Source organism: Microcebus murinus, chromosome 3 (genome assembly GCF_040939455.1).
Source record: "Microcebus murinus isolate Inina chromosome 3, M.murinus_Inina_mat1.0, whole genome shotgun sequence".
Classification (NCBI taxonomy): Eukaryota; Metazoa; Chordata; class Mammalia; order Primates; family Cheirogaleidae; genus Microcebus; species Microcebus murinus.
Window position 1 is genome coordinate 112,464,146 of NC_134106.1, and position 24,506 is coordinate 112,488,651.

The window sequence follows — 24,506 nt, forward strand, 5'->3', positions numbered from 1 at the left end:
TCTGGGCAGATTACTTTATCTCTCTGTTTCGGTGTTCTTATCTGTAAAATGGGGACGGCAGTACCCACCTCACTGGTATTAAGTGACACGTCCAAGTCAAGAGCAACGCCTGCTGATTACCAGTCATAAAGATGGTGATGGTCAGCAGGAACCTGTGACATCACTTGCCCCTTGCTGCCCTTGCTCAAGGGAAGTGTCCTTTTTTAAAAACCTAGTGTTTCCTCATCCACACACACCCTCCCCCTGTAGCTGCCTCCTCATCCTCCTCCTTTTCCCTCTCTCTCTTTCTTTTTCTGTATTTTAGTCTTTCAAACAGAGGTTAGAGACCTTGACACTAGACTTGTTTAGAAGACCTCCTGGGTGGAAAATAATAAATTCTCTGAGGATGGTATTGATAAGGTCTCTGGAGTACCCGTGATAGGCAAGGTTAAGGTCAGGAGCAGTGACTTTTCTGCGGAAGTTTAGTTTACTAGGTGTCCTTTAGGGTTAGGGCCTCCTTCACACCCATTGCCCGTGTAAGGGAGACCAGTGCATTCAGAGGGAAAGGGAGATGATTGTAAAACTCACTATGGGCTAAGTGCTCTTATATGCTTGACAGAAAAAATTCATTCATTGACAAGCCTGATCTCCTTTGGGGAGTGGGGAGGGAGCCCTCTAAGAAAGGGTGAGGCGTACCTGTCTCCTTCAGGTGCTCCCCATGCTTCAGGTGGTGGTACCACCGGGAAAGCTGAAAGGCCCAGGGTGTGTCTGGGTAAGAAGAGGCAGCCTGGGATCCACCAGGGAGTGATCAGCTGGCCCCACAGAGTGGGGAGGGCCTTGAGCTGGTCTTTGAAGAGTTAGGAGGATTTAGATAAGCCGGAAGGGGAGGGGGCATTCCACACGGTTGCCCAGCATCAGCACCGGCCAAAAGTGAACAAAGGCCTGGGGCGGGGAGCCGCAGCGAGGCTTGCTGGAGCAGGGCAGCTGGCTAGAGGGTGCGGGTATGGGCGCCTGGGCCCGCTTGGGAGCCCTGGAGAACCCCGTGGGAGGAGGGCTTGTGAACTTGGGAGGACTGTGAAGATCCTCAGGGGTCGGCATGGACCGAGAGGAGGGCACCTGGAGGCGGGGAGACCAGTGGAGGAGCTCCAGCCACAGAGCTGTGAGATGCTGAGGGCTTGGCCCTGCTGCAGGAGTAGCAGGGGAAAGCAGAGGAGATGAGGAAGGCTTTGAAGATGGCCTCTAGGTCTCCAGGCTGAATGACCAGAAAATAAAGCAAATGGAAGATTGGGAGGGGACAGCCGTTTAGAGGCAGGAGCAAGGGGGAGGACTTGGGTTTGGGCCATGTCGATAGCAGTGGTTCAAAATGCTTTTTTCTGTTTGTTTCTTTTTTGTTTACTTTTGAAGGGAGAGCAGTATTCGTTCATGGTTTTGTATCCAAAGGTTCAGTGGTTCTTTGGGGTGAACTTTAATGGTGGGTCCTCAGGAGCAGAGAGACTACCACACTGAGGACTCTTTCTGGTTATTTTTAAGGTTTCAGCCATCCCTGTTCAGGCTGGAATTTCCAGGAACTGGCTGCTGCCCAGAGCCAGTTGGCCCGTCCCAGCTCCCACTCCCTGCAGGGTGGGGCCCCAAGGGTGGAGGCCCCTCAGGGTGGAGTCCGGGTGGGTCTGCAGCGATAGGGAGGCACCAGGCAGAGGCAGATGAGGGCGGGGTGGCCTCACGCAGCCCTCTGGCTTTGATTATATAACGCCTCACAGAAGAGAATTGTGAGGGCTTAGGCAAGGCCTGGTGAGATACATACACAGCAGGATTAGACATGGGTATTTTTCAATTTATCTTAGGTTGCTTGCCCATAAAACTAAGACACAAAATTGTCAGAGAGCACAAAGAAGGAGAACAAGGCGTAACCCTAGTAGGGGAAATGATTCGAGTTTGTTAAAATTGCTTTGAGAAGGGTGTGGGATACCGCCAACCAGGTGGCCTTGAGCTTGAGAGCTGAAAGAGTGGGTTTTGCCAGCCCCCATCCCGGCTTGCTGGGCCTCAGTGTCAGTGTGGAAACATGTAGGGATTTTGCTTCGTTGTTACCTTTGCACCTGTCCTTATTTACATGCAAAATCAATTGCTTCACTTGGTCTTTCCGAAGTACAGGGTGTGGGCAGAGTCTTATCTGAAGCCATGTCCTGTTTGGACAAGTTGGGCTCGCCTTGGCAACTCTCCATAGGGTGGAGCAGATGGGTGGAGGCAGGAAAGTAAAATTGGGTGGCTTGTTAGCCGAGAGAGGAGAGAGGGTGGATTGTTTGCTCACTGGATCATTATATTTCATCTGAAACGAAATAATTAACTTCTTTCCCACTTACAATACATGTTCATGCAAAATAACTCATGAGGGGCAAAGATTTAGAGATACTCTGAGTTTATTTCCTTTCAAAGCAGCGATAGAAGACAGAGGCAGGTGAAAATCGTGGAGTGGTATGAAAAGGACACACTTCCAGGTAGGTGCCAGCACTTAGCTTTTTCTTAAAGGAGCCTCTAGCTTAAAAATGCCTATTGACATCTGTTGCTGGTCCCTGTGTTTCTAGCCGGGACAGCTGCCACTAACTATGACTTGAGGCAGCAGGAGATTTTGAAGAGTCTGGGCAAAGAAATGAAGACAGAAAAGCTTATCTGGAAAGCAAGTTTGACCGCAGGGATGTTGCTGGGCCCTGCTCCTGGCCGAGAATCACACGCATACACACAAAGCTCTTTCCTTTTCTCCCTGAAGTTCTTTTGGGGAGTAAAGGGTGGGGGGTTGTGATGTTTTTCCTCTTTTTAAAATCCAGACAGTTGGAGGAGTTTAAAAGGGTCACTTAACCGATGGATGGCTGAGTCGTGCTGTTTTCCACAAACCCTGCACCTTGCTGAGGTCAGCCAGGAGCCGTGCTGGCTTGGAGGGAGGCTTAAGTTCAGACCTGGGTGGGGGAGGCAATGTTGGGGCCCTTTGAGGGTCTGAGGAAAGAAATAGGACATGGAAAGGGGAGTAGGGGAGAGTGTCAGAGGCAAGTCTTGCTGTATCCCCAAGAACTGGGAGGAGACGGCTCTGGCGCAGGCTTGTTCTCTCTGCGGCTGCTCCCTCCCTGTTGGCGCTTCTGAGGAAGGGGCAGGCGTCATCCCTAAGATTGTTTTTGTAATAAAACACACTCTTGCTTCAAGACTAGCTACTTTCAGAATAAGTTTGGGGCGTCCCCCGACCTCTTCCCTGAGGACGCTGTGGATTTCTAAGCGTGGAGGACGACAGCAGTCGGGACTCCCAGGCTGGGCTGATGGCTTCTGAAACTTCATGTAAATGACTCTCCAACTCTCCAAGCTTTTAAATACACAATCACACAATTTTGCATCGTGACAAATTATTTGACCCTTATTTTGACATCTGAAAAGTCAGAAATATAAATGGAAGGAGTGTGAAAGGAAATCCATTTCTTCCTTTTTGGCAACAATTCTGCTTTATTGGCCCTTTTCAGCAAAATAACACATTGGGAAAGATTATTTTGGCAATGGAGATATTTTTACATATTTTTGCTGTTAAGCACCGCGATAACTTAGAATTTTTTTAAAAAATAGTTCTGCCCTTTTTTTCTTTTCTAAATGCAATTTTGTTATCCTGGAATTGCTTAGTTTGCCTTAGGATGTATTGCTGCTAAGCTAGTTACATATAATGAAGATGTAAATGTGTTTATTGTTGGGGGAAATAGTTGTGAGAAAAAATAGAACCACATGTGGGGCCTCATCTCTGTGATACCCACATAAAATGGTTAATAGAATTCCTGAGCTTGGTTAAAACAATAGGTTTAAAGACTCTGAGGTTGGCACACTGGATTGACTGCCAGTGGCCTTGTCTCTACTACCTGTTGTAGTGTGCCACCTAGTGGTGCTATTTAAGATTGCTGTTGGTGTTGAGTAGTAGATTTCCTAAGCATTTGTGGTTTATTCAGTATGCTTTTAAAATGACAGTAATATCCCGGGAGCACCTAACTGCCCAAGGGTAACAGAGACCACCAAGTTTAGGGACCCGAATTCTTCAAGTGCTTAAGTTACTTCTCAGTTACACAGAAGGCACTTTGAAGACATTGCAGTCACTCTCTTCTGATGCTAGACCTGAACCCATAAACAAAGTCAATACCAATGACAAAAGTGGCCTATTCAGAGATATGGGTACAAAGTACAGAAATTTTTTGCAAATAAAAGCCTGGTTTACATTAATGTGTTTGATTTTCTTAAATTTGGTTCCTTTCTGGCTTACCTCTTTAATTTGTTTTTATTAAAAGTTTTTAATTACAGAATTAATAAACTTAAAAGTCAGCACACAGATATGTATAAAGCTATGCCGCACCCCCACTCTCCACCACTCTCAGGAAGCTCTTGTTAACAGGTTCGGATTGTATATCATTCCAGTCTTTTTCTTTGCATGTTCTCTTTCATATTGTATGCTTATCACTAAAAGCATAATCACTTAAAAGTCATTTCAGAAGTTACCGAAATAAGAACAAAGTGCTGTTGGACATGTAAATGGTCAGTGAGTTTGATTCTGTTCATCGTGATATTTGTATTTTGCACAGACTTTTTTTTATCGTCCAGTGATGCATTATTTAGTTAGGAGATACAAAATGATGTATTCTAATCCTATCCTCCTTCCTTTATTAGCGTAAATGCTCCTATAATGAGAAATAGTTCGTCATCAACATTTGTATTAGTTTGAGGTGCAAATAAACATGCCGTTGTAGTTATTTTTTAACAAAAATGAATCAGGTTTCGTTAGGATCAGTGTTTTAGGGCTATACGACTTGCAAAACACCAATTTCCTTAAATTTGATAAAATAAAAACTTAATAATGATTTAAATAATATGTTTAAATGATAAAATTTATTGCAGGCTAATGTGTAATTCATTTCTAAATGGATTCAGTAGTCATCACTGTGGGTAATAGACAAAGTCATTGAAAGTGATAAGAGCTAAATGTTAGAATTTAAACTGAAGGGAACTCGAGAACCCATCATCTTAATTTATTCTACTATGACACAGTTACTGGTAGTAAAGAGTGCAAGATAAGGCACGGTGTGGCGACCATGCTAGCCTCATGTGGCAGCTATTGCAGTTGTACAGTTATAAAGTCACAAGGCCGTCTGTGAGACCTTGTACAGGATGTAGGCAACTGTTAACTTTGAAACTAAATTTAGTCTGAGTTTCACTTCAGGGTAAAGGGATTGACCTCTAAGGCTAGGTATATTAGCAAAGAGGCAAATACCAGACATGGCTCCAAAAGTAGAAACCAACAAATTTAGTGTTGTGTGTATCCCAAAATTATGTGCATATTTGTTGACATAAATAATTTAGAGGGCAAAAGAGTATGTGGGGATTTGGGGATTGTTTGTTTTTTTAATCTGATTTGATAAAGACCTAAAACCTTGAGAAGTAAGGAAGGGTGGGGTCTGCATTTCACATGTGAAAAAACTTGTCCCATGGTCAGGCTAAGTGGCAATTTGCTAGAGTCTTAAGACCAGGGCTCTTCCCTTATACACCTGAGAACGTGAGTGCTTTTTTATTAAGAAGAATTTGCATCAAGATCCTGACTAGTGTAACAGCTGGCTCTCTAAGAGTGAATTCAGTGCAGAAGGCTTGGTGAGGAAGACTGCAGCAGGATAGTCAGCCGTGAGTCAGGGCTGCCAAAATATCTGACCTCATTAATGTAAGCAGGAGATCTCACATCTTTTATTTATGGTCCACTATGGGGCACTGGACAATAATTCTTAGAATCATGTCCATCCATGCAGCTTCTAGTCTGGGAACTGGTTAATAATAGATCCCAAGACGAAAAAGCGTTTTCATTCTTCGTTAGGAAATCATCTATTTTTCACTGGCTATTGGAGTTTGTTCTTGCTGGGATACATAAAAGGGAGGTAGCACCATTGAGTTGAGTAGCCTGGTATCAAATTGTGTTTGTAAATTATAATATGTCCTGTGATGAAGGAAAATAGAATTTTGTAGTCAGGGCCTGATGAGTTATTGATGAAATTCATGTGTTGGCAGGAGATGTAGAACAGGCTTCAACGAAGCAATGAAGTGCAAGAACTACACAATGCTATTTCTGCAATTGTATGAGACGATATCTTAGTATAACCCATATAGCATAAACTCAGTAAACTATAGGATTGATATTGTGGAGGTGGGGGCAAAGGTTTTTAATACTGAAACACAGTACCAGAACCCAGGACTTCTGCAACTTCTTCATGTAGAACTCAATCTAGAAATTTTTCACTTTGCCCCTCAAACCAGGGTGATCTGTAAAGATCTTACCTCTCTAATCAAAGCGCTGAACACTAAAACCAACTTTGGATAGTAAGTGCCTGAAATAGGTTTCTGACGATCAGTCTAGTAGCTAGACAGTGACTCTGTCACCTTATGAAATGCAGGTGAACATTGAGGACACTGAATATTTTGTCCTGTGAGGAAGTGTAATAGTTGGCTTGATGTAGATTAGTGTTAGAAGTAGACTAGTATAGAACACAGAAGAAAACAGAGATAACAAGCCGAAAAAAATAGAAGAGAAGGACAGGACAGGATCAAGGCAGACATTTCCTTTACATTAGGCAAAATCGGAATGAAAACAAGCCGATTTTCTCCATATGTGAAAAGTGCTTAGAAACGATAAGAAATGGCCTGGGGAGGTGGGGAAAGGCTCAGGACTTGAGTAGGCATTTCTCAAAAGAAGTCTAAATGGTCAGTAAAGATGAAAAAAATTGAACTTCAATAATCAGATCAACTTAGAATAAAAATAATTTGCCATTTGAGACTAACATTGGCAGTTTTTATTTCTTTTTAAGTGGTTGAAATTTTGGAAAATGGCTTCTATTTTATTAATGAAAATGATAGAGCATCTTTGTTGGATAATACATCAGATGCTTTGGAAAGTGAATATACTTCTTACCCAAGAATTCTCCTTCATAAAATTTTTCCTAAAAATTGCTGAAGGATGTACAGGAAGACGTTAGTATAAAGAGGTCCATTGCTGCTTGCAATGGGAAATTTAGAAGCAACGTAAGTGCCAATAAAAATGGACAAATAACTGATCTGTTCGCACTGTATGGCACAGTTAATCTGAGGGTATGGAACCATACTTACTGAAAAAGGGGCATTTTCACAATAAGTGAAATGAAGGGTACTAAATAGTATGTAAACCAGGGGTCCCCAAACATTTTAAACAGGGGGCCAGTTCAATGTCCCTCAGACCATTGGAGGGCCAGACTATAGTTTTAAAAAAACTGTGAACAAATTCCTATGCACACTGCACATATCTTATTTTGAAGTATAAAAACAAAGGGGCAAAAACACCCACTTGTGGCCCACAGGCCGTAGTTTGAGGACGCCCGATGTAAACTATGGTCCTATTTAAAAAGAAAAGCTCTGAGTGGTGGCTCACACCTGTAATCCCAGCTATTCAGGAGGCTGAAGCAGATTGCTTGAGCCCAGGAGTTCAAGACCAGCCTGGGTGATATAGTGAGACCCCCATCTCAATAAAAGAGAAGGTTTATTACAATAAAAAAAATTTTAATGTTTGGTTCTAGGTTTTCTCTTTGCTTGTCTTTTTTTCCCCTGATTTTTCTATAATGAACCTAGGGGAAAAGGAAAGGTGGTTAACAGTCTTATGTAATGTATACTTCTAGTGGGTTACGCAGCAATCCTAAGCAAGCTTTGTTGTGAGAAGGGGCTGTACATACTGTCCAGAAATGTCAGGGCTTATGTTTTTGAGTTAAATGTCAGTTGGCTCTCATCTGGTTATTACCATGGGGTCTGGGTTTATTTGTTTGTTTTTGTTTTAGAGGCATTTTATTTAGACAACTAAAAACAGGTGTTCAGAAGCAGTGTACAATGAAAGAGAAATCAACCAGTTACTTAATCATGAATTCTCTCTTCTTTATGACTAAAGCAAAAAAAAAAAAAAAAAAAAAAAGGCATTCTGCTATAATGGAAAAGTCAGAAAAATAAGCCAATATATTTTTCTTCGCCATAGTAACATAAACGGCCACAAGGAATCTAATTATAATAAGAGAAATTGGATGTTGGTTGCACATACTCATTTTTTAAAAAACAACAGCCCATGGTACTATTGGAGCATAATTCACCTGATACTCTTGAGTTTTTACTTACAGGTAACACCAAGTTAGTTGTTCCAGCACTGGAGCTAATTCATATTCCCCATTATTTACTGCTGTGTTTGCCTTAAGCAGAGACTAACTCTGGAAGGCTAATGGCTTTTCTGTTTGTTGTTTTAGTCCATAAGTTGTATGCTATCTGTGGCCAGTGTTTGATGATCAAGCTTTAACTTCAGGAGTTGAAGAATAGATGGAATCTGAATTATCTGAAGCAATTTCTTCTAGCTCTTCTTCTTTTGTCTCTGGAAAACCAATTTTGGCTATGGCAGCTCCCCACTATCTTCTTTAGGAAACACATATTTCCAAAGGCCATATGTTTTTCCTACCACAGTCTGCCATATGTTCCGTCTTCAGAACCACTGGCATAGAGTTTTCCATCAGGACTAAATCTCACACAGTGAATAGGACCAAAGTGTCCTTTGTAGGATTCTAATTCTTCTCCATTATTATAATCATACTTATAAAGTCTAAAATCTTCACCACCCGCAACAAGAAATTCTTTCTCAGGATGAAGAGATGCAGAATTGACGGTTGCAGGAGCTTCAGAGGATTTAATTGGGTCTAAACTTACTGCACCATGAAAAGCAATAGATCGTCCATAAGTTATAACCAAAATCTCTCCCTCAGGAATATATCCCATACTACTCACAGACATACTAAAATTTAGAGATTTCACTTCCATCATAATAGCATGATCCCAAAGGCGAACAGTTTTATCATCAGCTGAAAGAATCTGTTCATCCTCACTGCACCATAGAGCCTTTTTAATATGAGAGGTGTGACCACTAATTTCCTTAGGTTCTGCTTCAGGTTCGTTCAAGTCCTATATGCGTAATAGTTTATCCTGTCCCCAGGTTAACAAATAATTGCTGTCCTGTGTGGAATCCACAGTCTTGACAATGTGTTTATGAGCCAGGGTCATCAATTCATCTCCTGAGACCGCATCCCACTCTCTGGCTGTGAAATCTGCAGCTGCTGTAGCTGCTTTCGTGGTATCCTTATTCAATGCTGCACCCCAAACAGCACCTTTGTGACCCAAAAATGTTCCAATCCAGTCTCCTATATCTCCCTAGTGTAGCATAGGTTTACCATCTTTGCAAGTGCTGATTAAGAATACTGAAGGCCAAATCAGCCACGGGCCGCGTGTGGCCCGAGCCAGTGAGCCGAGTCTGCTTCATTGCCATGGCGGCGAACCCAGCGATTGGGCTGGTGAGCTGAGGGTCGTCATCCTGGGGTCTGATTTTAATTACATAAAATGGCATCTTTCACAGGTAAAGGAAGCAAATTCCAGCCATTCCAGGGGCCGTGTAGGGGATGGAGGAGTATCATATTTTAGTTTTACTAGTTTGTATTTAAAGAAACCTTGAGATTTAAATGTTTACCTTGTTTTGTTTTCTAGGCCCAACACCAGAGCACCCTAGAAGGTTTAACTAAAAGAATGCTCATGTTTGACCCAGTCCCTGTCAAGCAAGAGGCCATGGACCCTGTCTCCGTGGTAAGTCTTCCAAAGTTAAATTAATTTCCTTATTTCTTCCTAAGGGTTAGTAACATTATTGTGTATCATGTTATTCCTTAAAGGCACTCATTTACTTGTCAGGCATTTCATAGGCAAATCTTTTCTCAAAGCCCCTAGTGATAAGTGAGATAAATGCTCTCCTAGCAACTGTGCCTTTTAATGAATGGGGTCCCTGCTTCCTTAACAACCCGTGCCCCGCGTCCCCAAGATACATACGATCAGCACAGAACTCAGACCACAGGGAATCCAGTCGTGACGGCAGTAAGTTTACAAAAACTCTTAAGCCCTTCTATGTGTGAAAACATATTAAGAATTAGATGATTTGCTTAACAACCGTTGACGGTAGGCACGTGAAGCTGTGGCTCTACGAGAGGACTGAGGCCGCAAGGGAAAGGGCTTGGCGGTGAGGGTGCAGTCTCGTTTCCCTTGCAAGAGTCTAGCGAGGTGGGGATGATATTCATTGTCCTTTCCAACACTTCAGTGCTAAGCTAACTCCTCTTGTAAGCCAGGCCACTAGATGCTTTTCCAGGTGTTTATATAGGTGCCACACTAGTGCCATGGAGATGAGACCTGGTGACAAAGGAAGTTTCTGATTTCAGAGCAGAGAGCGGTTTAGACTTGAGGGGCTCTGGTTTGTTGAGTATTGAATAACAAGGCAGGGCTCCCACTCTGCCTTGCTCTTTTCTTCCATGGGCTTGGAAAATATTCACAATGGGAAAAAGTTGGCCTGAGTTGTGTCTCTGAAGGTGGTAATGGCACGCTTGCAAAATTAGATCATGCTGATACATTGGCTGTGGAGGTTCCTGCCAAAAATGTTTAGATAAGACTCAGGGGTTCACTCCGAGGCCCTTGGAACTGAGTTGCCATGGATATTATTAAGCCAGTGAAGTGTTTACCAGTATCTGTAATGAAAAGTTAAATCAGAGAGGCTATAAGGAAATAACATTTACATTCCAGTATGATAACTGGATAACCAAGTAGCTGAATATAATAACTGAGCATTCAGAATTTTGTTAGTCAAAAAAATTAAGCTACTTTTACTGTTACTCAGTGCTGTCATATTCATCAGCACCCTCCAACTATTGCATGATGATGTTAGAGGAAAATGAAGGTACACAATTTTCCCATTAATTATATCTTTGGAATATGAATAGGTTTTTAATATTAGAGAATATGATTAATTTTATAAATGATGCAGAACCATCAATGATGCGTTTTACTATTCAGTATACTTCTAATGCTTCCAATCAAGCATGAAAATATGGCTTGAGAGCCTAATTTAAAGCTAAAATGAAGATCCAGATTGCTAAGTTGGAATGATATAATTAAGTGCAAGGAAATGCACTTAACTAAGAAAATGGGAAATAAAATGAATTGGAAGTAACTGTTAAACTTGTAATGTTGTAACTTGTATTAATACATAAAGTTAAAATATGTAGAAGTATTTTTGCAATTAATGATCTTTTTCTCCATGCACTAGTTTTCAACTTCAACTGACGCTTACAAAATTTAATTAGTTTCACCAAAAGTTACCATTGGTCCTTACAATGAAGGTTTTTTTAAATTTTAATTTGTGAAAGCTTGGTTAATAGAACTTCAGTTAACATTTGAAGAATAGGGTGTTATAAAATTATTTTACTTAAAAACATTAAATAAAAACCTTTTGTTTCCATTCTTAATCTTCAAATTTCATCTTTTCTACCTTCATAAAGTGTATTGAACCTAATTTATTATTCCTTTTTTTCATTATTATTATTATTATTTTTGGTGGAGACGGGGTCTTGCTATGTTGCCAGGGTGTTCTCAAACTCCTGGCCTCAAGTGATCCTCCCAACTCAGTCTCCCAAGTAGCTGGGATTACAGGCTCAAGCCACCATGCCCATCATTTTTATTTTTAATTCGGGCTTTGATCTGAAAGTCAAAGTCTTTGGTTATTCAGGTAAATGTTGTAAACATTAAAGCATTATAAGGCATTTGAAAAAAATTTTAATTCTACAAATGAATAAAAATATTTTATGGTAATTAATCCCTCACCCCACTTTTAAAAAGATAGCACAGCAAAAACAATGCTTGTTTGGTGTTTTGCTATAGCTTAGAGAAAGTGAGGATATGCCGTTTCTCTCTTACCAAAATATAAGCCCTTCATACTTGTCTCTGCTAAAGCTGCACTTGGTTAAAATTTGCAAGAATGCGGAGCAGAGAAGACCCTCCCCTGGGTCTATGCCTTGAATCTCTGTTGCTCACTCTCCACACAGTGTTGGCAAAATCACCAGCACCTCCCTGAGCCTCTTTTTCAAATTTTGTCAAATATGAAATAACATGTATATAAAATGCACATGAAAAGAAGTTGTTTTGACTATTTCCAAAAAGGTTGAAAATTAAAGGAATTAATTCAAGAGTTGAAAAAGAATTATTTAAAAAAAAACCACAAAATTTTTTAAATATTTATTTTTTTATTCCTATAGAAAGATTATATTCCCTTTTTTTTCTGTTTCTAATGAAAATTGTCATCTAACAGACTACAGGTTAGAGAAGAACTTAAAATCAGTAATTGGCTCCATTCTAACAGTAACTTTTCATGACTTTTCTGAGCCTGGTAGAAAGAGAGCTTTCTACTTTTGTTTGCGTAGAGGAGCGTGCCATTTGCTGTTTCCAGAGTGTGTGTTTATAAATGCACCACGCCTGTCTGTGCTGGAACTCCACCCTTGGATGAAGACTCTTTTGCCTTGCCCTGTCACGGACGCGCACTTTTTTCATGTTAGTGAGTGTGAAGTAGAGACTTCATCCACGTGCCCTTCAGTCACACCATCCACTTAGTAAACTATTCCTAATAAAATAAGAAACTATTGAAACTCTCACTTTAGCATAAAAAATTTATTTAGAGGTTTGGGAAATTTTCCAGACCCTGCGTCTTTCTCTCCATCACAATTGCAGTCTTTTTTTTTTTTTTTTGCAATTCAAAAAAATTGGAATTATCCTCAGCCCTCATGAGCACAGACATGCTGCGAGAGCATGTTAGTTCACTTTATGCATTCATCAAGTATTTATTGAGCCTCTGTGCCAAGCCCATGCCTCACGTTTCTGGAGAAGCAAAGCAGCAGTCAGCAAGTAAGTCCACACTGTGTGGAGGTGTGAACGTTGGAATCCTTGTTATAACAGAAGGAAAGAACTTTTCTTAATAGCACATCATTTTGAAAAGTAAACCCTTTACCATCCCTAGTGGGAGGTAAGGAGGGAGGGGCAGCCCTGTGTGTGTCTGGTCTTGCTGCTCCGTTCAGGGTGCCAGATTTCCTGGAGTCGGCAGTGTGCACAGGGGGCATTGGATGCCCGTCCGTGGCCAGAGGCGCATTTTCTGCATCATCACTGCTTGCCTCCGATTTGGGTTTCAGGTGGTTACAGCTTTGCTTGCTGTGTTTCCCTGAAACTAAGACAGGGTCTTATATTTATTTTTCTTCAAGAAGACACCCGAGGGCTTATTTTCAAGTATGGTACAGCAATCTACATTTATTCAAATATAGTTAAGTCGTCGTCTTCTGGAACATCATCATCACTCTCCAAACACCGAATTCCATCCTGAATGTCTTGCAACTCTATTTCCTTTAGAACCACTGGCCCCAATCTCTCATGTCGAGCCATAGAGCTCTCATGGGGCAGATGAGAAGGGCTACTTCTCTTCTTTACCGCTCCGCGACTAAATGCATGGGCTGTGCAGGTGCACTGCGTAGCCACGCCCATCACTACGGCTTATTTTCAGAGTGGGCCTTCTATTGCGCACATGCTTAGAAATCCTGCTAGGGCTTATTTTATGGGTAGGTCTTATTTTCGGGGAATCACAGTACTTGCACTGCTTTTGTTAGAAGCTAGGAATGGCCTGAAATAGAGGGGATGTGACTGTTTCCAGAATGTACCCACCCAAGGCACAAACCCTGATCAAACCCTGTGTCAGTCTTTACTGTGTGGAGAACCAGATTTTTGCAGCACGCTGGTTGCAATAGCTCATGTGCGCCACCCACATAAAGTAAATCTGTCTTATAGAAGATTCTGGTAAGCACAGCTATTAAATTTGCCAGTTAGCTGGTTTGAAGGAATGCATTTCTTTATCCTTTTGTGAGACAAATGAACTAGAAATAGTTTATTATAGAGTGGGGTGTCTGTGTCTAAAATGTGTCTCCCCACCTTTAGCCTTGAACCTTACAATAAATACATTCCCTAATGTAGAGGACATTGACATTCATTTGAGAGCAAACTAATATTTCTGTGTCACTTTCTCTTTAGGCTTGAGAAACCTGAGAATATTATTAAATTTGCCAATCACTCAGGTTCTAAATTCCTGCTTTCCTTAAACTCACCCCATGGATAGAAAAATCCAGCAATGACAGCAATAAAAGTGTGTCCTCATTTTGCTCCCCATTTAGCTGGTAATAGCTATTGGCATTAAAATCTAGGCCATAGGGAGGTCTTGGAAGAATGGGGCTGAAATAAAGAAGAAGCTACATTTTAGTTGAGTAGAAACAATGCTGCCTCCCATCTCCTGAAGTTGTGTTCTAGTACCAGAACTATAAAGCATGTTAGACTTTAGAACTAGGAGAAATCTTTCTCCCCTTTTATTTGATTATTTCCTGAAACTCTCATTGTATATAATTTATAATATTTTTTGTTAATGAACCTTTTGCTGCTTTTAATGATGCTGATTTTAATATTTAAATTTAAATCTACTTAATATTTAATATTAATGTTGCTGTATGTTTTGGACATTGCACCTTGTGTGAGCCTGGCTCCAAAGAAAGATAGAAATGGTGGTCTTCATTTGATCCTTGATACAGAAGTTAAAGGTGTTTTTATATATACTTTGTATTTCCTGATTTTGTATCCTTCAAGTCCTTGTTTTTAAGCAGTATTAGTAGTGAACATGCTTTTTCCTCCCTTTAAGTTGACCTTTAGCATGTTTATTTTATGCCTCTCATTTAGAGCCTTGCTGTTCAAATAGGTGGTCTGTAGCACTTTGGGCCACTCTCCAGTCGCACAAAGTCTGCCTTTTATTTAGTAAGATCCCCAGATGAATGCACGTGCACAGTAAAGTCCAAGAAATCCTGGTTGGGAGCAGCAAAGCCCACAGCAGTGAGCATCTCTTGGATACGAAGGGGCTCCTAGTCCAACTTGGTTGTCAGGCGTTATGTTCAGCTCCTCACATAGGTTATCTCATCACCTCACAGCCTCCGGGAAGGTGGGTCTGCAGTACCACCTAACAAGGTTGCTGCATGCTCACATCACCAGACCTCTCATTGTTTACTTTCTTGCCACCTTTTATGGAATTGCTTTTTTAACATAATAAATTTGTTTTAAAGAGGAACTTTATATTACTACTATGAAAAAATATGTATCAGGGTTTTTAACATGTTCAAATAAACACACAAATATTTTAAAGTAATGCATGTTCTTTCGGTACCCCACCTTTGTACCCCCAGAGAGAGGTAGGCAGTAATGCTGGAATCCCTGTTCTAGGAGGTTATACAGATTATAACAATCTGGAGAAAGAAAGAAAGGACAGAAGAAAGCAAAACACACAATCCTAACAATGAGAAACTTACATCAAAAGCAGATTGAGTTATGTAATACGAGTCTGACTGCCTGGGCCTGTGTCCTGACACTCCGTGCTCAGCACAGCTGGAGGAGCACCAGGCACCTGGGATTTTACGGACAGCACAGGTGATTCTGATGCATAACCAGATAGATTCACCCAGTCTAGGCCCAGAGAGGAAAGGGTATGATGTCAGTAGTAATCCCAGTCAAGACCACTGCTACCCCACAATTGTTTATAGTCACAGTAGTGGGCACTGGAGGAGCCAGGGAGGCTCAGAAATTAACAGTGCTGGTTGTATCCCAAGCTGTTACTGCCTCCCAATCATAAATGCATTGGTTTTTAGAGCTGGAAGAAAGACGCAGCATGTTACTTATCACTGTCACAGTAAAACATTCAGGTACAAATAATTTTCTGCAAGTAAGCATGACATGTTATCACTAAAAATTTGTTCCCCTAAAATGCCTATGAATATAGAAAATGGCTTGTGTTGAGTTTAATTTTTTAAAGTTAATCATGCTTCTACAAAAAAGAAAATTAACACACAAAATTTTAGTTAAGGAATAGAAGTAATTTAGGTGAATTCCATTGTCTAGGATAGTGTGAAATGATTTTATTTGTATTTAAAGCTGGTAGATGAAAGTCAGGTTATGCTGATAAGACAAGAGAGGAAGGTATTAGAAGATAAATTAGGTCACTTGTGGAACAGGTCTTAGCTTGGGATGAGACAGACCGGCAGCCTCCCCAGCATCTCGTTAGGCCGCCCTCTGGTGTCATTTGCTGAGTGAGACACAGGGCACAGGGCGGTGAAGACGGGCTCTGCTTGTGTGAGTGGCTTCAAGCACCACGTCTCCTCATGTGCGTCATATCACGCTGGTTGTGTCTTACAATTCTGTGTCGTCACGAATTTGGAAATCGGCTCATCTGCAGCTTCATTCAGATTATGAATAAGACCAATGGACAAGTCAGGGAGGTGGACACGGTGGCCCTAGTGAGGGTGGCCTTCGGTACAAAGGCGACCGGTGCTCCTGCGACTGAGGAGCTAGCTGGAATGTGGGCTGGACACAGAACCAGGACAGTCCGTGTTGGCCGCCCTAGGCATGGGCCGTCTGGTTGCTATAGCCCAGGGCAAGGTGCTGTCACACAACCCCTTTTTATTTATCATTCACGAGTCCTGCTGAGGTTAAACACACTAAAGGTAGAGAGCATTTCTTGCCAGCCAAGTGCCGCATCCGAAAAGCAGCAGGTTGGTTTGGCTCAACTTGGAGTTCTTGGTGAACTACTCCGATCCCTCAGGAAAAAGGCCCACGAGCCTGTGTTGTAGCCTTTGTAGAATTTTGCCAGTTACCAGCCTTAACATGTGACGTGGGAATCACTTAGAATTACATTTCAGGTCTTCCTAGTGACATCGTGACCACTAAGGTCAAGTATGCATCTAAATTTAAACTGCTTTTTAAAGCCCATGTAATTACAAGTGCCTTGTTCCATCTTTTTGTCTTAATTCATGTTTCAAGCAAATGCGCTTGCTTATCTGTTTACATTTCTTTCTTTTTTCCCTCTCCGGCAGTCCTACCCATCTAATTACATGGAATCAATGAAGCCCAACAAGTACGGGGTCATTTACTCTACACCGTTACCCGATAAGTTCTTTCAGACCCCGGAAGGCCTGCCCGGAATCCAGATGGAGCCGGTGGACCTCACAGTGAACAAGCGGAGTTCCCCACCCGCGGCCGGTGACTCTCCGTCCTCACTGAAGTTCCCGTCCTCACACCGGAGAGCCTCGCCCGGCCTGAGCGTGCCTTCTGCCAGCCCGCCGATGAGAAAGTACTCGCCCCCTTCTCCGGGCGTGCAGCCCTTCGGCGTGCCGCTGTCCATGCCGCCCGTGATGGCGGCCGCCCTCTCCCGGCATGGGATCCGGAGCCCGGGCATCCTGCCCGTCATCCAGCCCGTGGTGGTGCAGCCCGTCCCCTTCATGTACACGAGCCACCTCCAGCAGCCTCTCATGGTCTCCTTGTCAGAGGAGATGGAAAACTCAAACAGTAGCATGCAAGGTACGTGCCGCCACTGCTCTGGGCCGCTGGCCCGCCCAGTAGACCGGTCTCCTCCAGGCAGTCTGGGCCAGACACGAAGGGCAGGAGCTGTTGAACTCTTCAAAGGATTCCTCGACCGCCTACGGCATTTCCATTTTTTTTTGAAGTGTTGATTTTGGAAGAGCTCCCCCAAATCAGGCTATTTTAATAGAAGATGATTGATTACTTTCACCATATGATTGTCAACTTGGGGATGGAATGAATCTTGAATTTTTATATTGCTTTATTGGATACTGACATAGTTTTCTCAGTACAAAAGGCATTTAATAAATACTTTTTGATCATGGTGATAACGAATGGCTGTCCAAAACCACCTTGTTTACCAGTTGGTCATAGACAGAAGACTAAGGGATTGAAAAGAGAGAACCAAAAATCGTAAGGAAGAACCATTTTGGGGTCTGTGTCTTAGAAGTCTAGGTCCTTGTTTGCTGCTTGTTGGCAAAATAATGGTCAGGAGAAACAAGAATCCCCCACAGATTCATTCCTGCTGTAATGGCAAAGGCAGTAAGTCGCACACACCAGTGTTATAGACAGGAGCTACACATGAACTTAAAAGTTGAAATTGGCAAATTGTACACAGAGTGACTTTTCTATTTTTATTTTTTAGTACCTGTAATTGAATCCTATGAGAAGCCTATATTACAGAAAAAAATTAAAATAGAACCTGGGATCGAACCACAGAGGACAGATTATTATCCTGAAGAAATGTCACCCCCTTTAATGAACTCAGTGTCACCCCCGCAAGCATTGTTGCAAGAGTAAGTATATTTAGGTCTGCTCGGCATTTGCTTAGTCACATGCATATCGGGATCAGGAATGGCAGCACAAGATTTCAAATGTGTGATGTGGTGTTTGGGCATGAATGCCTTGAATGTGGCAGCCACTGGGCAGTGACCCCGTACCACTAGTCAAGATGGGAGAGTCTTTCCAAAAACAGTGTGTTCTCTGTTACTGACAACATTATGACACATTATGTCACATTTTCAGTGAATTAGTCATCCATGATTTTGTACCTTTCCACATAAATCATGTTTATTTTTTTATCCTTCTAGGTTATGTATGAGTAGTTTTCCCATAATCAGAACCCTTGCATAGATTGAATTTGGTGCTGCAGATATTCTGCTTAACCTTGGATCATGAAAAGTTTTCATGTGGACACACACAGTCCTCTCGATTGTCACTTCTAATCCAGTACATTGTTTCTATTATGGAGAATGTCTTTAATCAGAAACTTTAGGCCAACTTCAAGCCTAAGAGAGACACTCGCAAACAAGTCCTGTAAACAGTGGTGGCAACAGAAAGCTGTCCGTGTGGCTCAGAGAAGCTCAGCTTTGAAAGAACTCTGTTCTCTGGTCTTTTGAATCACATCTGCCCACAGAGAGCTCAGTCTCTGCGCTGTCTTGGGCAGCATCCAAGCACGCGAACAGTGGTTTGTTTGAGGTCTAACGTGCTGTGATGTGTTGGTGCCACACGCAGGTTAAATGTCATTCATGGGAACTGCCACTGTGGATAGCCTTGACATCTACCAGCGATCACGCTGGGTTGTAGTTTCTGAGATGGCCTTTGGATCCAATAAGGATACAGTGCTGCTCTCCACCATGTGTATGACCTTGGACTACGCCCTTAATCTCACACTCCCATTTCCTCTCCTCTCTTTTTTCATTATTTATTATAGTTTTTGTCATAATTGTCCTGGGTTATGGTGCTTCAGCATTGGGCTGGCTGGTGCCTCCTCGTACAAAGGCAGCAGTCGCTGTCTGTGCCGGGCCCCTTCCATGGTCCTCCCACGTCACCTTTTCTCCAGTTTGAATAAACGTTCCACCCGCCTTTCTTCTGTGTCTTCTCACCCCTCTGCCTCACACGATCACCTCTGCAGCAGGACGTGAATCCTCTGGGTTTAGAACAGCTATTTTCTGACCATTTCAAATACATCCTAGTTGTATCCACATTCAGCGTGGGTAGGTGCCTTCATAGCAGTTCAGGGATTAACTGTCCGCTGTGCCGAATCGTGTCGTGTCCCCATTGTCATGTGCTGCCCGGCCGCGGGCGGCTGCTCTGAGCCAGCAGTGGTGGCGAGGGAGGGAGAGTCGGGCAGTGCGCGTTGTCGCTGTTCACACTTGCATGGTGCCCTCCTCCCTCACAAAAAAAAAAGAAAGAAAGAAAAACTTTTCCAAGTGTTTTCAAAGGAATTATTTTATTCCTTCACAACAACGTGTGGGAGTCAGCAGATGGCCACCAAGACATTAGGCAGCTCGCCTGTGGCCGCCCTGTCGCCGCTGAAGGGTCTGCCGGAGCTGCTGTGGATTAGGGCTTTCTTGCCATCGCGCCGTACTTCGCCAGCTGTGTGCTCGTGCTCTCAGGTGAAAGAAAACAAAGTGACAAAACAAAATGGGCACAATTTACAGGCAGAATGGCCTTTTTTTTTTTTAAGGGGCATTGCTGGCAAGGTAACTAGCAACATGCCATGTACTTGTCGTTGTTCCCCCTCAGGCGATTAAAAAGATGCTATAAAACTAAATAAACCCAAGTGCCTACATAGGGAGGGATCCATGGACTGGGAAAGGGTCGTTCCAGCATCTAGGTGAATGTGAATTACAGTGTAAAACATTACAGAAGGTGATTTTTTTCCCAGTGACCACTGTGTGTCTATAGAAGATTTGAAGGCAGTATACTATGCTCTGAATTCTGCTAAAAAGGAAATTCTTTTTTCTTTCCTGTTTTAAGCAATGTTCTTTTGATGATCTTAAGCTCCAGTAGTTTTTAATGATTAATGAGTAATATGCTTATTTTTGTGCTGACCTAAGAATGTATTTTGTTCCTCAAAAAGAAAAAAAATTGGATTAGCCACAACTGGGACACGTACTTTTTAGTTCTCTCACAGACGTGATTAAACAATGTCTTGGCATGTGCCCAGTAGCAGCCCCATAGGAAACCAGCTAGCCAGTAAAGAATCGCTTGAAAGTGGGCTCCTCGGACCACTGAGATGCGGCAGCCCCGGTAACATTTGCCCTAGGAAACCCTTCCTTTCCAGAGGCAGACTTGTAAGGTGCAGCTTTGAAATCCATTTGCTTGATCATAGTGTTGTAGCTGTAGAATTATTTTTAAGGGCACAAAGGTATATTGAATTCTAAAAATGGGTTATATATTTACATGTGAAATGTATTTAGAACAAAAAGTTTGGGGATCAGATTTCCCTATTTAGTTGTGTATGAATTGTAGCTTAACTCAAAACAGTGACCAGGTATCAGATATTTAAAAGCTGTTCTAACTTCTTGATTATAATGATCCCAAACAATCTTTTTAAAAATGAGGGGTGAGGAGACCAAAAAGTGTTGTGAGAACCAAGGACCCTTCCCCAGCCTCAGCCTGAACCATTGGGCACTGCGGAGATGAGCTGCTAACCACACTCGCAGTGCCACTGCTTTCAGGGCACGCAATAACTTGGGCCATTTCCTGGTCTGGGGACATCCCCAGAAACTCCTCATGAAGTTAAACTGGAGAGTTCAAAGTTCCAGATGGGTGAAGCATTTCTGAACTTTAAAATATTCACAGCTCCTATTTAGTAAATTTATAGACGTTGTTCTAAAGTGCACTGTGCACATTACTCATTATTGTCATCATCCCCATTTTATAGAAAAGATGCTGAGACACAGAGAATAAGGTCTTTTCCCAGGATCAGAGGCTGTCAGTGCCAGAGCTGGGATTCAAAGTTGGAGCCCACAGCCTTTCAGCATACCTTTATATATGACATAAACACCTGGAAAAAGCAATTATAATTGCGACACAGAAACCATTAGATTCCCAATCCACAAAATCCAATAATTGGGAGGGATTTCTCAAGTGGTCTGAGACAGATCCTCACTAAATATCCCAGAGATGTAGGAGAGTAGCTACTTAATCATTAAACGTCTTGCCCAGCATTTTATTTCCTGGATGTTCTCTTAATGAAAAGGAAACATTTTCATTAGATGGCGTTAAACTAGAAAGTTAAACTGGTAGCTTTATTCTTTTTATTGAAGAATTTTAAGTGAATAATTCAGCCTTATAAAAACAGTCCATAAACCTCTCACTTCTGTTTTCTCTATTTGTTTGCACATAAATATAATTGAAATCCATGTTCTTTTTTCTGCTGTCCTCACTATTTTGTGTTCACTTGTTCATGTGTCTAAACTTGGCTGTGTTATCCATCTATACCCCTCTTCCAGAAATCAGGGTAGGAAAGTAAAATGATACTCAAACTGACAGCTTTTCTTTGCTTATAATAAAACGTGAGAATTAAGGTCACTTAAAATAAACACACCTTTTATTCTATTTCTCATCACTCTCCTTAGCGTGCCTGAAAAAGTTATTGACAAGGGATGTGTATTCAAGCTTTTACCAAGACAAAAATGCAAATTTCATTTCAGCGACTCTCCTTTGATTTTATTATCATTTTTTTAGCCTTACACACTGAAGTGTTTACTCTCATGAAATTCCTTTTTTCCTTTTCACCAATCTTTTTTCTCCTCATACACAGCTATACAAAACATTCATGTATTATTTGGAACTTTTTAGGAGCTATAGATTCAAATTTGAAAGAGAAGTCTTTCATTACAGTTGCAGCCCAACTGCAACTGTATCCGGTGATTAGTCTTTAGGAAAAGTGAGTGAGCAGATGAGAACGCTTTAAATACTTGTATTAATCAGAGGGGAAGCCAGAAACAGCTTTTCAGACTTTCCCCAGCCCTTTGCCATCTACGTTTTCTCCCTGCACCTTTCTTTCTGGAGAAGAGAAAACTCATAGTAATGATATTTAACAAGATTTGACTTCAGATCCCCTGTGGGAGAAATCAAGGGAGGAGAATGTCCGGTGTCCCGTGGGGGACCAGTGTCCTGCGTGGCTGCTAGCACTCAAGTTCTCCCTCGTGCAGGATTAATTAATAGTGGATTAATTAATAGTGACAGGGAAGGTTTGGGTTTTTTTTTTGTTTTTTTTTTTTTTTTTGAAGAGCCAGCATTTAAAAATTAAATGTGAATTGGCGGTCTCTATTATTCCAACTACATGCCACTTACATCAAGGATAAAATATAGGTCCATCTTACAGTGTGGTTGCCTGAGACTCAGGAATTTGACCTTTCTCAATTCCCCTAAAGAACAATGATGAAATGGAGAACCTGTGAAAAGATACAGTGTTCAGCATTGCCCAGTGCCACGAAACGCCAGACAGGCAAATGTTTATAGAGGGAGAGAGCCTCCCTCACACTTGGCACCACCCTCTAGCATAGCAGCTAACCCTTCTCACTGTCCTTACTTACCTCCATGTCTGTCTCCCCTAGAGTGTGAGCTCCTCGAGGGCAGGAACCCTGTTTTTATTCATCTTTGTGTCCCGGTGCCAAGCACAGTGCCTGGCTCATGGTAGGTGCTCACTAAATGTTTGTCAAATGAATATAGCAGTGCTTCTTGGGTTGATCAGCTAATTTCTTTTTGTTTATTTTGTTGGGTGTTTTGTTTGTTTTTTTGTTTGCCCAGTATTATTAATGCTTTTAGTAGACTGAAGAAAGGGAAGAGCCTTCTCCACATTTTGTATTTAACCTTGCCTTTCGCAGGAATCATCCTTCAGTCATAGTGCAGCCTGGGAAGAGACCTTTGCCTGTGGAGTCCCCGGATACCCAGAGGAAGCGGAGGATACACAGATGTGACTATGACGGATGCAACAAAGTGTACACTAAAAGCTCCCACTTGAAAGCACACCGAAGAACACACACAGGTATTAGACTCCCTTCGTCTTTCTTCTTAAGAAGTGTTAGGATGGAATGCTAAAGGCGAAAGTCCTGGCTTTCAAAGGTTATTATAATAAGATTTTTTCAGGCATCTTGAAAGTTATCCTAGTCATCTATGGATATCTCTATTAGTCTTAAAGAGTGAAGGTTTTTGGTAAGTTAGAATAGATTGAAAGCAATCCACATAACAAGGTCCCTCACAATCACAGCTCTGCACCTTCTAGTGAGGGAATGAGAACGGGGTGGGACCTTGGCTGCTGGAACAGAGAAGAAAGTGCTTTAACTGTTGACGCCGGGCCTTCATAGGAGCTATCATTTAACATACGTACGTTAGCAGATTCCTGAGAGAACCATTCTTTATGCAGAACGAATACATGCAGCAGTTTAATAGAAATGGGATCCAAATAGAAGATTATCCTTGAAGGAAAGGAAAGTGAAGAAATTTGGGTGATTTTTGTCTTCCGTGTCATTGTCTGCCGTATTTGTTTTAGGGTATCTTCCACCTTGCCTGGTATTGAATATAGAGTGATTAGCCAGATCATACAAGTATTGTTACAGAGATGAAGAAAATGTGAAATTGTTCTTACTGCCTCTGAACACTGTAATGAAACATCTTAAGGAAATCACACAAACATGTTACTAGCAGCCTGATTGGCTGCAGTCAGTACCGGTGATTAATGTACAGTAAGGCTCATCTCACTTCAGACTCCTAGATGTGACATTTTAGTTTGACAGCAACTTGCCTCTGTACGTTTTCCCTAACTCGGAACATAAGATTCTTTTTCTGAGTCTGGCAAGTCATTCTTACTTGGAATATTTATGAAGGGAGGAATCTGGGGCTTGGAAGGGAAAAGGAAGCAAAGTGTCTGGCATTGTGGAAGTGGAGTTTAGCTGAATCCTGGGGGAGGCAGAGGAAGCTGAGAGAAAATCAGCCTACACTCCACTGTTGTTTTGCTTTGACGCAATGTTGTCCCAGAGAAACCTGAAGGTGTCAGCCTTGTGTTAAAAGGAACACCAAAACAGCAATGCCAAATCAACTCATAAAAGCAACCCTAGGGCTTTAATGGGACCCAAGAGGTGGATGCTACCGACTTGGGACCTACAGTAAAAAAGACATTGATGTTTGAATGACAATTCAGATGTGGGGAAAATGTGTATATTCTGTATAGCAAAACAGATAATACAAATTCTGAATATCTCATTGAAATGCTGAGGAATAGCAGCCCTGCGAGGTTTCTAGAGAACAAGGGATGTTGAATGGAAATAATTCGTGATACTCATTACCCCTCATTACTAATTTAGGCATGTAGGATTGCTATAACACCCTTTTTATTTGTAGGGGCCTTCATACTGGCTCTCCCTGTCATTTCCCCATAAAGGTAAATTCCTCATCTGTAAATT

General features: G+C 41.9%; 1 protein-coding gene and 1 pseudogene across 2 annotated transcripts in view; one reads left to right on the forward strand and one right to left on the reverse strand.

Annotated features, from left to right (window-relative positions):
• Positions 1-24,506, forward strand: part of KLF3 (KLF transcription factor 3) — a 33,736-nt gene that overhangs the window by 7,005 nt on the left and 2,225 nt on the right. Inside the window, exons 1-5 of one of the 2 annotated variants that reach the window (XM_012753910.3) lie at positions 1,736-2,471; positions 9,562-9,657; positions 16,824-17,307; positions 17,954-18,104; positions 22,932-23,092. In XM_012753910.3, the coding sequence (XP_012609364.1) occupies positions 2,451-2,471; positions 9,562-9,657; positions 16,824-17,307; positions 17,954-18,104; positions 22,932-23,092 (913 nt within the window). In that variant the 5' untranslated portion in view covers positions 1,736-2,450. Of the gene's footprint in view, positions 1-1,735; positions 2,472-9,561; positions 9,658-16,823; positions 17,308-17,953; positions 18,105-22,931; positions 23,093-24,506 lie in introns of those variants that run through there. The other variant, XM_012753911.3, reaches the window with a different exon arrangement.
• LOC105865401 (serine-threonine kinase receptor-associated protein pseudogene) lies at positions 8,319-9,346 on the reverse strand (annotated as a pseudogene).